Below are 14394 nucleotides of genomic sequence, written 5' to 3'. Positions count from 1 at the left end.
CGGACAGTCGCGAACAAAGTCAGGTGGCCAATCCTGTTCGGCCAACAGAACATCATATGATTTTACCACATGGTCCCAAAAGATGGCGTGTACAATGCGGTCAATGTCCCCTTCTAATCGTAGAGTCACTTGATATACTCTATCAGGACCAGAGACTCGCATGTCCGCCTTTTCGACTTGTATGAAGTCATCAGTTGCTTTCACCTCCAGATGCTCTAGAAGACTCCGGCGAACTATTGTGACCTCTGCCGCGCTGTCTAACAGTGCTAACGCCCATGTCTTGTTCGTCAAGAGAACTCTTCTTGAGCGGCATGTCTAACTGAGACTGCTGCCACTTTCTTATTTTTAAATTGCTGTTTTTGTTGCAGCGGTTTCTCTTCCTGTTTAATAGAAACCTCCGCCGAGCGTTGTGAATCCTGTCTCGGTTTCACGTACTCCGTCCTCCGCTCTGACCGCCCACCTCTATCACTTCTCTTCTCTGAGGAGTCCTGAAAGGAACGAGATTGGCGTGTATCAGTATTTTGATATCTATCAGGCGTCTTCAAATTATCCCTATTCCTGAAATTATACCTATTCTGTGGGGTCTCCGGTTGCGGAGACTGTCCCCCATCTTTCTTTGGTGTTTGCTGTTTCTTTTCCCAGCGTTTTTTAGTACCTTCAGGTTGCTGTTGTTTAGCATTATCTTTATTATTTTTACCCTGCAATTGGGGTTTTTGCGGTCTAGCCCCTAGGCTATCGCGACCAATACTAGAATAGGTTTCTGCTATTATTCTCGGAAGTTCCCGCTCCTGATCAATCTGCGGAACGTCCCGAAGACGCATTCGCACTGCTAGTGCTACTGCCTCTCCCTTGAGATTACTCAAAATAATAGAAGAAACTGTGGCAAAATTGCCCATTAACTGCATGCCCAAATCTAAGGCAGGGGCAGCCCCATATTCATCTTGAATTTGTTTAAGCACTTCCGGTAAATTAGCTAATGTCGGTGTACTGTGTGCTGTAGTGTAGAGCGTGGCAAACACCGTGCCCCAGGTATTACAAAGGTCCACCGGAGGAACCATCCCATACGGCAAACACATCGTCAATATTCTATGTTTATCCTGAGGTCCCGTATGGGGAAATACTGCTTCCAGCGTATTAATTTTTTGTGCCAGCCAAAATGGAGTCTCCTCACGTTTAGCCGGTACCTTACCCATAACTGAGTGTACAGTGGCCGGATTGATTCCCGGAACCACTGCTTGTGGGTGCGCCGGAGCAGCACGCGCTGCATTAGTATTTAATGCCTGCATTACAAACTGAACCAATCTTCTGTATGTAGTTGCTAAGTCTATATATAAACGACGCACGTCAGCCACTGCCAAATTTGCAACTGCAGGATATGGTGTATAAGTAGCCAATAAAGGCCAGGTCGGACCATCATTACTCATGGACCTAACCTCACTTGTGCTACTGTATGTGGGAGGGCGCCATCAAGCCAATTATGGTGTTCTTGATAAGATAGAGGTATCTCTAAGTAAGCGTAAGCCCTGTATTGTCCAGGGACATTCGCAACAGTGTATTCGTGAAAAGTATTTGTACCCCCATCAACTGCCGGAAATACGACCCAAGAATAAAAAAGTTCTGTTCTATAGGCTGCATGGGCGTCCACCACAAAAGTGACCGGACCCCCCTGGACCGTCAGTCCATGTGCTACCAGATGTCCTGTGAGCGGGTGACGCATATTGATTGCTATATTCACTACATTAGGATTCGCCATTTGTTTAAAAAAAATAATAGCTCTAGGTCAGAGAAGGCACACCAATATCGGGGTTTTTCCTTTCAAAGTTCAAGCTTGAACAACCAACCACTAAGCAATAGGATGTACCTATCCCGTGGTGGCGGAAACCCTCAGCCCCACGGACGTCTCCGCGTACGGAACCGGAGAGTCAAAATATATATGAGACCGAGAGAGTCAGCCGGACCTAAATATTAGAGCCAGACCAATCGTTGGCGGCGTCATGTCGCGTGGGCTCTCATTATCCTAAATGAGACTACTGGATTTCTAGGCAGCAGGATCGATAACGGTGTGGGGGACTGAGTCTGACCCACGTGTAAGGAACTCTGTCACCCTAAATCCGGTTTTTGCTCCGGCTAACTAGCAGTGCCTCATTTCTCCCACGGGGAAGAAATGATTAGGCAGCCGAGCGCATGACATCTTTGGAACTTCTCAGGGAAGTCGTAGTCACTCAGATCCAAACCAACTCTCTCATTTACAATATGATCTCATATACAAATGACAAAGACAGTATAAGTTTTATATAATGTTTTAATAAAACAACTGTATTTTAGATAATAAGGCGTGAGCCGCAATAACCAGAACAATACAACACAGTAGGATTGAAATAGTCACCAGGAGAGTAAAACATAAGAACAAAGCTATCATAGTGCCTAACAGTTTCTACTCTCTCTCTGCTTGTTCTATTTAGAGCACAGCATGTTAAGCTTCTAGCTTGCCTTTCCGAATCACTGGGGAGACATCAGCCCTCATACCTGAGCAAAGGCCTGTGATCTGGTTCAGCATCTGCAACGAGTCAGTCAGCGTCTAGTTGTGGTTCCCTGGTCGGAATCTCCCTCTTGCGTGTATTGGGACAAGGAAGTGATTTTATAACTAACATGTCAGTGTGATCACAAAATGTCCCTACGCAGGAATGCCAAGTCTAAATTCCTACCACGTCTATCGGCAATGTACCAGACTGTATCCTTGACTGAAGCACAGAGTGAATGTGTTATGGAGAACTCCAGTGCTGAAGTAGGCAAAACAGTGTGATATGAATAAAAAACAAAACCGTAGAACTGGCTATTTGAAAAATAACAATACGAAGCCTAATAAAAAGCATTTAGGGCAAAGTGCACAGAGGCCTAAAGCCTGAAGCGAACGCGCAAAGGATACGTAAAACCAACCACACTACACTACTTTACCAGTAATGAGGATTTAGTACTGCCATTCAGCATTACAGCTCAAAGGTATTATAAGGAGTTCCCAATGCTGGCCTATGAGGGGGCAGCCCTAACAGTAATGAAAAACGACTTTGGGAGCTTTTCATTACCAGGACATGAAAACATAAAAGTATTTGTCCTGCCTCTTACTTACATGGCATCCTGTCCTATAGGCTGGCAACCTAGGGCCTACTTTAGGGGTGACTTCAATGCAAGAAGAGGGGAGTTTAAGGGCTTCGCAAGAGATTTTAAATGGAGAGTCAGGGTGGCAGTGAGACTGCACACACAGCATTTGCAGTGGCAGGCCTGAGCCATATTCACAAAGCCACTCAGGTGGGTGGCACAATCAGTCCTGCAGGCCTATGAGTAGTATTTGATTTTACATGCCCGGGGTATATGGGATGCCACTTTACAAGTGACTTAATGGTAAATTAAATATGCCAATTGTGGTTACACCAATTTTACCATGTTTTAGGGGAGAACACATGCGCACTTTAGGATTGATCAGCAGTGATGAGGTGCTCACTCTCCTAAGGACTACAAAAAGATACAGCAACAAAACAGGAGGTAAAGGGGTGAGATCACCCTAAGGATGCCAGGTCAAACAAGAGGTAAATAAGTAAATGTGCTGGGTGAATTTTGGGGAGGAATTGTTATCAAAAGGGCCTTGAGTCGTGCTTTGAGGAGTTGTTGATTACAAGCCAGAAGATTATGCCTTTCTACTGGAGATGGTAAACTGCATTCAGTGTTCTTTGCAGTTGATAGTACCATAGTTTTGATCAGTTTATATTTACCATTTTTGTGTCGCACCCAACAAACTACCAGGAATGCTGTCAGACCATACAGGCTAAATTTTTGCAAAAAGTGTTGGTTGGCATCTGTTAGACAAAGTTGAAGCATGGTAGACATCATGACATTTATATTCACCCCTTGATTTCGAATTGGTTGCATTTATGTATTGGAAATTGGGTGACCATGGGCTAATCCATAATTATGTTAATTGACATGAAACTAAGACAAGTGCGCCTAAGATGGTCGCCTCATAGTTCTGCCCTGGAGATGAGCACTCTATTAATCTCTCTCTTCTCCTATATCTTTATTAATGCTACTTTTGTATCTTATTTTTTTTTAATGTGAAGCTTTCACTCTACTGATGACAGTTTAGTGTTTTGCACTGTCCATACGCGAAATGCTTGCAACTAAGAAAAAAAGTGCCTTGGGTTTGCAATGGCGAAATCTTTAAGCTGGAAATTTACTTTAGTTTCTTTTTAGTTAGCAAAATGGAAGAAATGTCAGTCGGAGTTTGCGAATATTGCCTATTCAAAGCGTCTTTATTATTTATCATTCATCATTGAGAGCTACTGCAATTGTATGGTTTGAGCTTCTTGGGCTTATATTATTTTAATATGACATGTTTGACAGTGGAAGATGGAAACATGATTATACATGGTTTGTTTTGAAAGTTGAAAAGTCAATAAATAGGATGTTTTGAAGGGTATTTGTAGCTTGCCTGAAATGTCCATTTGTGTCTTCTTCCCTAGGCCATGTTGCCTGTTGGATGTGTGCGCACTATCCCCTACAGTGAGCAGTACGAGGAGACGTATCGCTGCAACTTCCTGGGGCTCAGCCAACATGTGCAGATCCCACCTCACATACTGGCGTCTGGTAATAGTGTCATGTTTGTTAGAGACTGCTCATTTGCCACCATCTTACATCCTCTTATCACAGTTCTCTTTGCTTGCTGACTTCACTTCTACCCAAAGCATGACTTGAATGATAGCAACTACATATGCCACGTTCTTCACAGATTTCCATAATCTCCTCTCATCTGTGTGAGAGCATTCATCCAAAGTAAGGCCTCACCCACCTGCGCTCAGTCCCATCATGCTTTTTTCCTGGCAACTCCCCTTCACTGTCAGTGTTTGGACAAGCCATGTAGAGAACATCTGGCATTCTGAGTTTCGAATGAAACAAATGCCTCTTTCTTAATAGTACTGAGATTTAACACATTTTAAGGTATTTGCTGGTGGTAAGAAGTTTGAGTGACTGCACTCAAATTTTCCCCATCATAAATAGGCTGAGTTTGGATATCTTGATTCGAAAATGCGAGAGGACAATTTTAGGCAAGCCAAGAATATTCAGTTTTCCATTTTAATTTTTAACATGTTTATCTATATCTCCCAGACTTGATCACTAAAGGTTTTTAGTGGAGATTAAAAAACAGAACATGCTTCAGTGATTCAAACTAAATGCAGACAGTGTTTTTCATATACATTTTTTCTCTTGTGATTTATTTGTTCATACATGTTGCCGATTGGCCATATTTGTTTTCAGTTTTATGTTGCATAATTTTTTATTTATTTATTTCTTTTTGCTGCTGCGTTTTTTTTTTCTTAACAACTGAACTGAATCAACAAATGAAAGTTTAATTTGGATTTTTGACCTGGCTCGGGGCCAAAAATTCTAGATGCAAGTAGATTACGTTCCTTCCAAATAAGATGAAAATAAACAATTAGCATGACTCATTTAATAGGTGTATACTGTCGGTACCTGTTGTTCCTAGAGGACCATGTAAGAGAGAGACGTCAGAGTTTATGTGATTAAAAAATAACTGGAGGATCTTTGATGCTCCCACTGAATAAATACCTGTTTCATAAATTTGCAAATTTTGTGACGCAAAATATAAAACACAAACATGGCTCATTGCAGGTCTCATATGCCATTGCATCCTATTTCAGAATTATTCTTAAACGTAAAAGCTTTCTAAGTAAATGCAGCTACGGTTATGTGTGTTTTATAAACCGTACCTCCCTATTTAACTGCTCACATGAAGCTAGTTGATTGGAACTTGAGTAGTTATCTGAACGAGATGCATTTTTGTTTCCAAGAGCTAATTATTAGCAAGCAGCAGCAGTAACCTGTTTTAATAAGACCAGAAAATAGTAGTTCTTCTAGATAGCCTTTTTCCCTCCTAAAGCGCATTATTACAAACTGCTGCAAAAAAAGATTGTTATATATTAATAGTTCTAAAATAAAAAATTATAGACTTTTTAGAGCAAAATATGCAGTATCTTTGTTTGGGGAGTAAATCTATCAGAACCCAGTGTAGGATAATAACACTTGAAAGGAGTGCTATTTTCTTCTACAACACACAGTCTTCCCCAGACCAAGCCCTAGAACGATTATTTTGGTTGCTGGATTATTCCTCCCATCTACATAGCTGTGCTGTTGTTGAAAGCCCTTCACTTATGGATATTCTTGCAGTTAAATACTAGTTACTGCAGTAGGGGTTAAGGCATTGTAGATTTCCAGTGTGACTCGTCATCATAATCAAGACCATTGGAATGTTTCAGGGTGACCAAGGAAATCCCGGGAAATACTTTTAAAATGAAAGGTTAGGATCCAAATTTGTGGAAAACAAATAGATCAAATGTTTTGTCATTTTAGAGCAAAACCAGATTAGCAGCATGTGTTCTAGTAATTCCTGCTTTTCCTCTTTATCAGATGGTTATGAAATGCTGGCACTTTACTTCACAAACGAGAACCTTCTCTTTTGGAATTGATGATTGTCACTAGAACCTTTGCGTATAGCTAATAGGATACCATATAAGAACTGTAGACGATCACCTTGAACGAGTCCTATGCTTAGTCTGAGAGGGCAACGTGCTCACAAATATTTCATTACTTTAAGATTTAGGTTGAGGAAAAAATTATGCTGTCTGCACCTACATACAATCATATCTTACCTGCAGTCATCAAGTCCCATTAAATTGCCATGGCCCGCTTTCGTTTAGAAATTATTGTGGCATTTAGCTGTCCAGCAAATAAATGAATGAGCCTCTAGGTATTTCTGAATCATTAGTTAATGAACTTCACAGCACTCCATTGTAGGAACCTTACGTTTTTCTGTCAGGGTAACCTTGAGGGTCTCTCATCTCACTTCAATAAAAAAATAATGGATGCTACCTAAGGGAGCATAGATCTTCATCTAAATAATGGGCCATTGAACAGAGTCAGTAGGCTGATCATTAAATAGATAGAGATAATTGCCTTCAATCCTAGGAAATGCCAAATATCCAATTACTTTGCTGTGTATCGATGTGGTAAGGGATAAGAGTCTACTTTCTGAAGACTAAAGCCTTGTTTTTGTTGGGACCGGTTCTGTCAAGATGCTGTTTTTTGTGAGCATCTAGCATGGATTTTTCTTCTGTGCAAAGAGGCTGTTCTAATGCCCAGGTTGTTGTCAATACCGATTACACATTGGTTGCAAAATTACTTTTGGAGATTGAATCCTGGCACATAATATTTCTCTTCCATGCGGTAACTAATCTTTAGTCATTGGCAAAGGAGCTTTTCCAGAATTTAGACACCTTAGAAACGACCTCTTGCATGGTGCAAGCCCTGACTCAGTCATCAGTTATGATACCAACCTGACCCAGCAGGATTGCTCTTGTGAGAGCTTTCCAGCACCATGTTTTCTCCCTGCTCGTATAACAACAAACACTTAGGTACACAGACAGAATCAAACAGTCAATGTTACTTCTCTAAATTCCATATTTTGGGCCTTATGGATGATACTTTTTTTGTTTACCTTGTATGGGATTTCCTTTGCAATGTGGCAGGTTTGCAAGGGTGAAACGAAAAATACAATGTATCAATGGCATTGGGAATCACAAATGTCTTTGCCACTCACAGTAGCAACATTGTGATTCCTTGCAAAAAGAAAGAGGCACAAGAACGTGTCCTCTCCCCCTGCAAATAGAAAATGTATAAATGACTGATTGCTGTTGTCAGTCAGTAAACATTTAAGTCCGAGCTGTCCAAGACAACTGCTGTGGGGTGGCAGCTGTGAGCATCAGTGGGTGGGATGTGAACAATGAAGAGGGATGGGAAGGCAGTCAGCTGTCCACGGGCTATTCCAACTCCACTCACTATCTCTTTTACACTGTTTTTAGGGTTGAGTGCTGAAGCGCTCTGGCCCCTGTTGTAATCTCTCTGTGGGCCTTTCACCACACCCATATCACGCCCATCACTTTGGTTGGTTCGTGGGCTTGCCTTTTAAAATCCGCTTGATTTCATTAGTGAAAGGCATGTATATGTCATACCTTTTCTAGTGTTTAGGCCTCCTCAAGCGCAATGGCCAACTACTGAAAACATACGAGGCTCTGGGTTTTCTGAATGGCTTGTGGACTACTTTTTCTTTTTATTTGCTATGCAGCGCAATCCCACTGGGAAGTAGTTGAGCGCTTTGCATGACATTAACCCTGTTACATGGATAATTGCACTTTTGACGGTTACATGGATAATTGCACTTTTGCCAGTTACATGGATAATTGCCCTTTTGCAAACTTCCTTCCTTTTTGTGTGACTCCTTCACGCTCATGGTGGCCTTCAGCTCGCTTATGTGAACCTGTTTTACTTTTCATTTTCAGTTTATGTGGCAAGTCAAGTTCAGTTAGGAGTTTACAACACTAATAGCTCTAACATGAGCAAATGCGAGACCCATTGCATTGCAAATGCTTGTTTTATATCTCAACCTCTATCGCCGTAGGGATTGAGTGGCTATACCAGCAAATTGTGAATATGAACGCGGTAACAAATGTCGCTGCCCTGTGTAGCCCACAGTCGCTGTATTCACATCCATTTGCAAGCATCAGCAGAATACAACCTAGCTTGTGAATAGTAATGAGGTAGACTTTATGTAACTGCTTTCAGATTATCCCCTTACCACTGCACCAGATTGATACATCCGGCCCACTGGAAAGATCTGTAAGTGTTGCATCACCGTCAGTGCACAGTTACTTCAAAGTGTCTTTGAAATGACTTGCTCAATGACATATATGGGTCTGTGTGCTATAAAACGAGTCAAAATACATGAAATGTTTACAGATTTTATAGTTTCTGTGACTAAAATCTACACGTTCCGTGACAAATCCTAAAAACAAAAATTAAATAATTGCAATTATACACTCCTACATAATGTAGGATTTCAGTAATGTAGGTTATTCTAGTGTTCCCTGAAACCACGTGTTAATGGAAAACAAAACTAAATGAACAAAAACAAGGAGAGTTTATCCTTTCACATACAGTTGGTCATGAACTGAAACTGCAGAATAACGCACAAGGTAATCTTCTTATGTCTCTTCTCAACTGCATAACAGTTCCCAATAGGAAGCTCAAACCCACTTAACAGACACACTTTTTCAGTACCAGTTAACTGTTGTCAACCCTTGATATTCAGTGAGATAAGTATTAGGGCTTTACTCCTGTTCAAAAGTAAGAACACCACTGTTGCTGTTCACACATTGCAGAAACTCCACATTGTTACCAGGAGAAGAAGCCCAGGAATTGTGTATAGAGTCGTTTTTAATTATTAAACATTTCTATTTTGTATCATCACTGCTAATCTTGTCATAAGCTAGTAGTCCATTAGACTATCATGACCAAACTGTTGATTTTGTTTTTTGTGTTCACCAGTGTTATGACAAAGCAATCCTATTGTGAATCCAAACAAAAGTAACTATCCACTGGATTTCAAGCCCCATTACCCCAATTTTAAATGTGTAGCCTTAAAATAAGGTTTGTCTAATGAGACCTGTGCTGGCTGCTTTTTTTTTTTTGTTCTCCCGTTTCCTGGCTTTTGGTTTTATAAGCAGCCTAAGATTGAACACTATTCAGTGACAACTCTGCTGCTGTCTCAAAGTAAACTTTCTGGAGTGGCTCAACTGACCCACCCGAAGGTTTCCATCAAAACTCAGAATTGCTTGTAAAGACGGTAGGATATCCTGTTTTGCAGCTTAATAGGGTTATCTTTTCTGATTTACTCATAGAAGTCCGCATGAGTCCCAGATATTTCAATTTTAAGCTCTGATCCTCCAAAACATTGCACATCTTGGTAATACTTGGATGTACAAAAAGTTGCATCTGCCACTGGGAATTACAGATCTGATTCACAGCCTCAGGAGCTGTAGATTTATTTTTTCATTTATTTCCGCACATGAGTTTTTATGAAGTAGAAAATCCGCTTGGGTGAGTTAGGAATAGGGGAATGGCAGATGTTGCCCAATGAAAATGTTCAGAAAATCCATAAAGGTGTTGGTTAACATTTAGAATACATTTCCCACCTAAATGTTCTTGTAAGGTCAAAAGCTAGGCATACATGGTGCAGTTAGACAGGGGAAAAGCAAGTAACACTCCCATTTATATGAGAGTGTATAGATTGGGATTCTTAGTATACATTTCATGCATACACAGAACTAGATCAGGAGGGAAGGGCACCTTCATTTATGTTGTTGTGTTAATAAGGTACTTGTTCATATGGATGGACAAATATTTCCCATGTTATCTTGAGATGGGGATGTTCCTTGGGAGGATTACCATGCTAACCTCAAATGATTCTGACCTAGAGACCTCTTTTTAGGGCTCCCCAACAGATGACATCACTGACTACCATGCAATTGTATAGAGGGTAATGTAGCACCACAATTTTATCCCCATGTGGTTGAGAAGTAGGGCATCTTTTTAATCACCGAGGTCAGTCCGGTACTTGACCATTAATAGTAATTGTATTTATATAGTGCTGACTACCCTTGATGATGCGTCAAAACGCTTTTTGACGAGTAGCACACTACTCCAGAACCCAAAAGGATTAGTGGTGGGTTAGGAAAGGGAAATATAAGTTAATTTGAGTGGTGGACAGGTGAGTCTGTTAGTTATATTGAATGTTAGTGCCTCTTTAAAGCATCTGTTCAGAACATTATCTAGTATTTTTTACATCAGAAAAAGTGTGGTTAGCATACACCTACATTCACTAATGTTTAGCTACAGTATCTGCCTTCATTCTAATAGAAAATGTTTATTTCTCTTTAAAATACCTGTTTTCAAGGCCCTCATTTTGGGCCTTAAAATGGCAATTCCTTCAAGAACTCCTCCAGTGCCCATCTTGGAATTTGAACATAGCTCTGTAAAGACTGCGTCCTTTTTTTGAGCCACTGGAAGGTATCTTTCTTGTTGTTATGACCCCTCTTAGGATAATCGGGGAAATGCAAGCACTAATTGCAGAGGAAGCCTTTATTCGGGTATATAGTGCTTGAACGTTTTTAAGAACAAACCCAACATTTTTTGCAAAGGTTTTGTCTCCATTTCATGTAAACCAGACAGTTGAAATTGCCTATCTTCTTCCCACACCCATAAGCAGTGTCTGCCCTCTGAAGTCGAGAGCACTTATTTACTTCATTGACAGAACTAAATCTGTGCATAAGAGAAAGGAACTCTTTGTTACATTTGCAAAACATCATACCGCCAATCCTATCTCTATGAGTGATATTGTAAGATGGATTGTTAGATGTATAAAAACAAATATGCTAATGCTAAGCCACTGAAAAGAAGGACACTCCTATGGCCTTGTTAAGGGACATTTCCATGGCAAACAAATGATATCTGCTCAATACCATACATATTTACCAAAAAGTATTGTGTGAACATTCAAACTCGCAAAGAGATACGTTAGTTGGCCAAACAGTTGTAAAATTCTTGTTTCAAACATCTATGTCACACACTGTCTAGCTACTGTTATTGGAGATACTGCTTTACAGTAACACATGCTACAAACAGCAACTTTAACAACATCCTACATTAACACTGACATTAACAATCAAATAACAGGGTAAGTAATATTTCTTTCAAATGTCCTTAGAAAGGTATTTTTGTTATTGTAGTTTATATTTGCCATTTTGCAGAACTGACTGCACAATATAAATAATGTTCCTCCTTTGTGGTCCTCCGGGCTAGTATTGTCACAACTGACCTGCAGTGGGGTCCCTCTAAACTGCTGAGCTAAATACACACCCCATGTTAAAAAGATTTGCTTTGCAATATTAACTGTAAATGAAGGATCGTTACCATGCAGAGAAAGGGAAAAGGGCTCTTCCATTTGTCTTGCAGTTCGTAGCATGGGGTGGAGAAAAGAAGAATCCCTCTGCCACAGTATACAATTCCCTACAGGTGCCTACTTTTAAAACAAAGTCCCCTGTTCACCCCATCCACCTAGGCTTTTATTTCTTTTACAGGTTTACTTTACTACCTTTTTCTTTAGCATTTTCTTAGTTTTGCAGTACACCCTGTTAGAAAGGGGGCCTTCTCAGTGAGGAAGGAGCAGCTGGGCTCCAGTTATCCTTTTATTTATTCTCCGCACTTTACATTTTAGATGTGATCATGTCCCACGCCAAGTCACACCCTATATGCATGGCTGGCTTTATCTACATGACGAGAGCGTGTTAGAGCTAGTCTTTACTGGATTAGAGGATCGACTCTTGGTGGAACTTAAACTGTTACTCAAATGTGCAAACTTTCAGTGGCAATTTTACGCCCTACCTTTAGTTGCGTTGTGTAACTGTAGCTCTCATAGAGGTGTCTAACTCAATTTTTGTAACTTGATCACCATCTCAGTGTAGTGCTCAACAGGTTTTATTTCTTTTATGGGTTTAATGTTCTCATTTTTACATTATTTGTTTTTGGCTTCCCAGTACACTTCACTACAAGAGGAACTTTCTCAGTGAGAGCAGCCTGACTCTAGTTATCTTTTTATTTATTCCACCCCTTTTACTTTTTAGGTGTAGTTGTGTTTGATTCTAAGCCACGCCCCTCACAGGTGGCTTTATCTACACAAGAGTGCATCTTTGCCCCTGGTGCACTAAAGAAATGCCAACGGCAAGCCCATCTGGGCACACTGCCCTCATCGCGCCACAAATTCTACACATCACACTGTTTATACTCTGGACTTCTTCACAGACTAGTTTTCAGGTCGGTCAAGTGCACACCTAATGCACCCATTTAGATTTATGTTCATCTGGTACTGGTTTGGGCAATACATGCATCCTGCATATTGTAGACCTTGAGCACTCCCCCACCAGCTGCTCTGTCACAATCTGCACCCTCTCAACAACCTGGAATTTCAGACATAAATGTCCCCCTACCTCAGGGTCCGGATACTTGATCCATGTGAGGTCTTTTCGTAAAAACAATATTTAAATGTTTTAATTTGTTATATTATAAGTTAAGTTTTTTTATATGGCTAACAGTTACCTAGCCCTGATATTGCAGACCCTATTCTTCACAACTATATAATTGCACGTAGAGACTGTGGCAATAAATCCAGAGGTGACTTTGCAGTACCTCATCATACATCTATTGCCATGGATAACATTGTTCCCAAGCAGCACAATCAGCTTAAAATGTTGAGTCTCACTGCCCCTTGATGTTCATACTCTTCCATCAGCCAAACAACACTGCAAGCATCTGGAGCAAAAGAGAGCAGTGACTAAGGGCCTGACAGAGATCTTGGCAGATGAGATACTCTGTCACAATGGTGACAGATATCCAGTATGCCAAAATATAAATCCCATAGGATATAATGGGATGTATATTTTGGCAGATGAGACATCCGTCACTGTTGTGATGGAGTAACTCCTCCACCAAGTTCTCAATCAGGCTCTAAGACCTTTGCTCCAAACTTGAATATAGGACCCAACGTTAGGGAATTAAAAGTAAAGGGAGTAAAGAAGCGAAAGCATCTTACTAAGCATCTAAAATAGCGGAAAATCCTACATGGAACCTCATGGGAAACTGTCAATAATACCACCACCCCTCTCAGACACTGTTATGAATTAGCCTAATTTTTTAAAGAGAAAATCTATTCAAACTTGCTTACCCCGACGTCAAACACATGTTCCATTTCAGATAAACCAGACATCTATAAATCTGTGACATCTTTGTATGAGTTTGTCTTGCTATCTGAAGGCCGGGCAGAAATGTCCTATGAGAAACCGTGTCTGGTTCATTGCTTGACCCCTGTATCCCACACATTCTTCAGTTAGCATTGACACCGCTTCACCTTAGCCGTCCTGCTTTATATAATCAATAAATGAACTCTACAATAATATGATTTTAATGGAAAAATGATATGGTAGTTCGTATCTTTAATAAATCCACTACATACCTATGACCTTACTAACTATAGACCATTCTCTTTATTAATTTCTTACTTTTGCCATCCAAATTCTTGACAAAGCCGTAAATGTCCAGCTCTCTGCATATCAAATCTTGAACCTAACAATGAGAAGATATATCGCAGTCTAGCTGTAGGCCAACTTTTAATACTGTACTCACAGCTGTAAGTGATGGTTCATGGATGATCAGTTGCCCTCATTTTTCATGTTCTTCTGTGGAGTGTAACACTTAGAGCCATACAGTGCTTCCATCATATCTAACCGTCTTTGCTGTTGGTAAAATGGCGCTGCAATGGGTTCAGTCTTTTCTGAGTGACAGTAGACAGACTGTCACTTGTTCCTCCCCTTTCAGTCTCAAGATTTTTCTATACAGAATGGAGTGTGTCTGGGTTCTTCCACAAGCCCCAAGCTACTG

The 14394-nt window shown here is 40.6% G+C and overlaps 1 protein-coding gene across 2 annotated transcripts in view; it reads left to right on the top strand.

Annotated features, from left to right (window-relative positions):
* Positions 1-14394, top strand: part of FLCN (folliculin) — a 168066-nt gene that overhangs the window by 116923 nt on the left and 36749 nt on the right. For both annotated transcript variants that reach the window (XM_069210059.1, XM_069210060.1), the window contains exon 9: positions 4515-4638. In XM_069210059.1, the coding sequence (XP_069066160.1) occupies positions 4515-4638 (124 nt within the window). The remainder of the gene's footprint in view (positions 1-4514; positions 4639-14394) is intronic.

This window comes from Pleurodeles waltl, chromosome 10 (assembly GCF_031143425.1).
Source record: "Pleurodeles waltl isolate 20211129_DDA chromosome 10, aPleWal1.hap1.20221129, whole genome shotgun sequence".
Classification (NCBI taxonomy): domain Eukaryota; kingdom Metazoa; phylum Chordata; class Amphibia; order Caudata; family Salamandridae; genus Pleurodeles; species Pleurodeles waltl.
The sequence above is the reverse complement of the archived record's forward strand: the minus strand, read 5'-3'. Positions and strand labels throughout refer to the sequence as shown.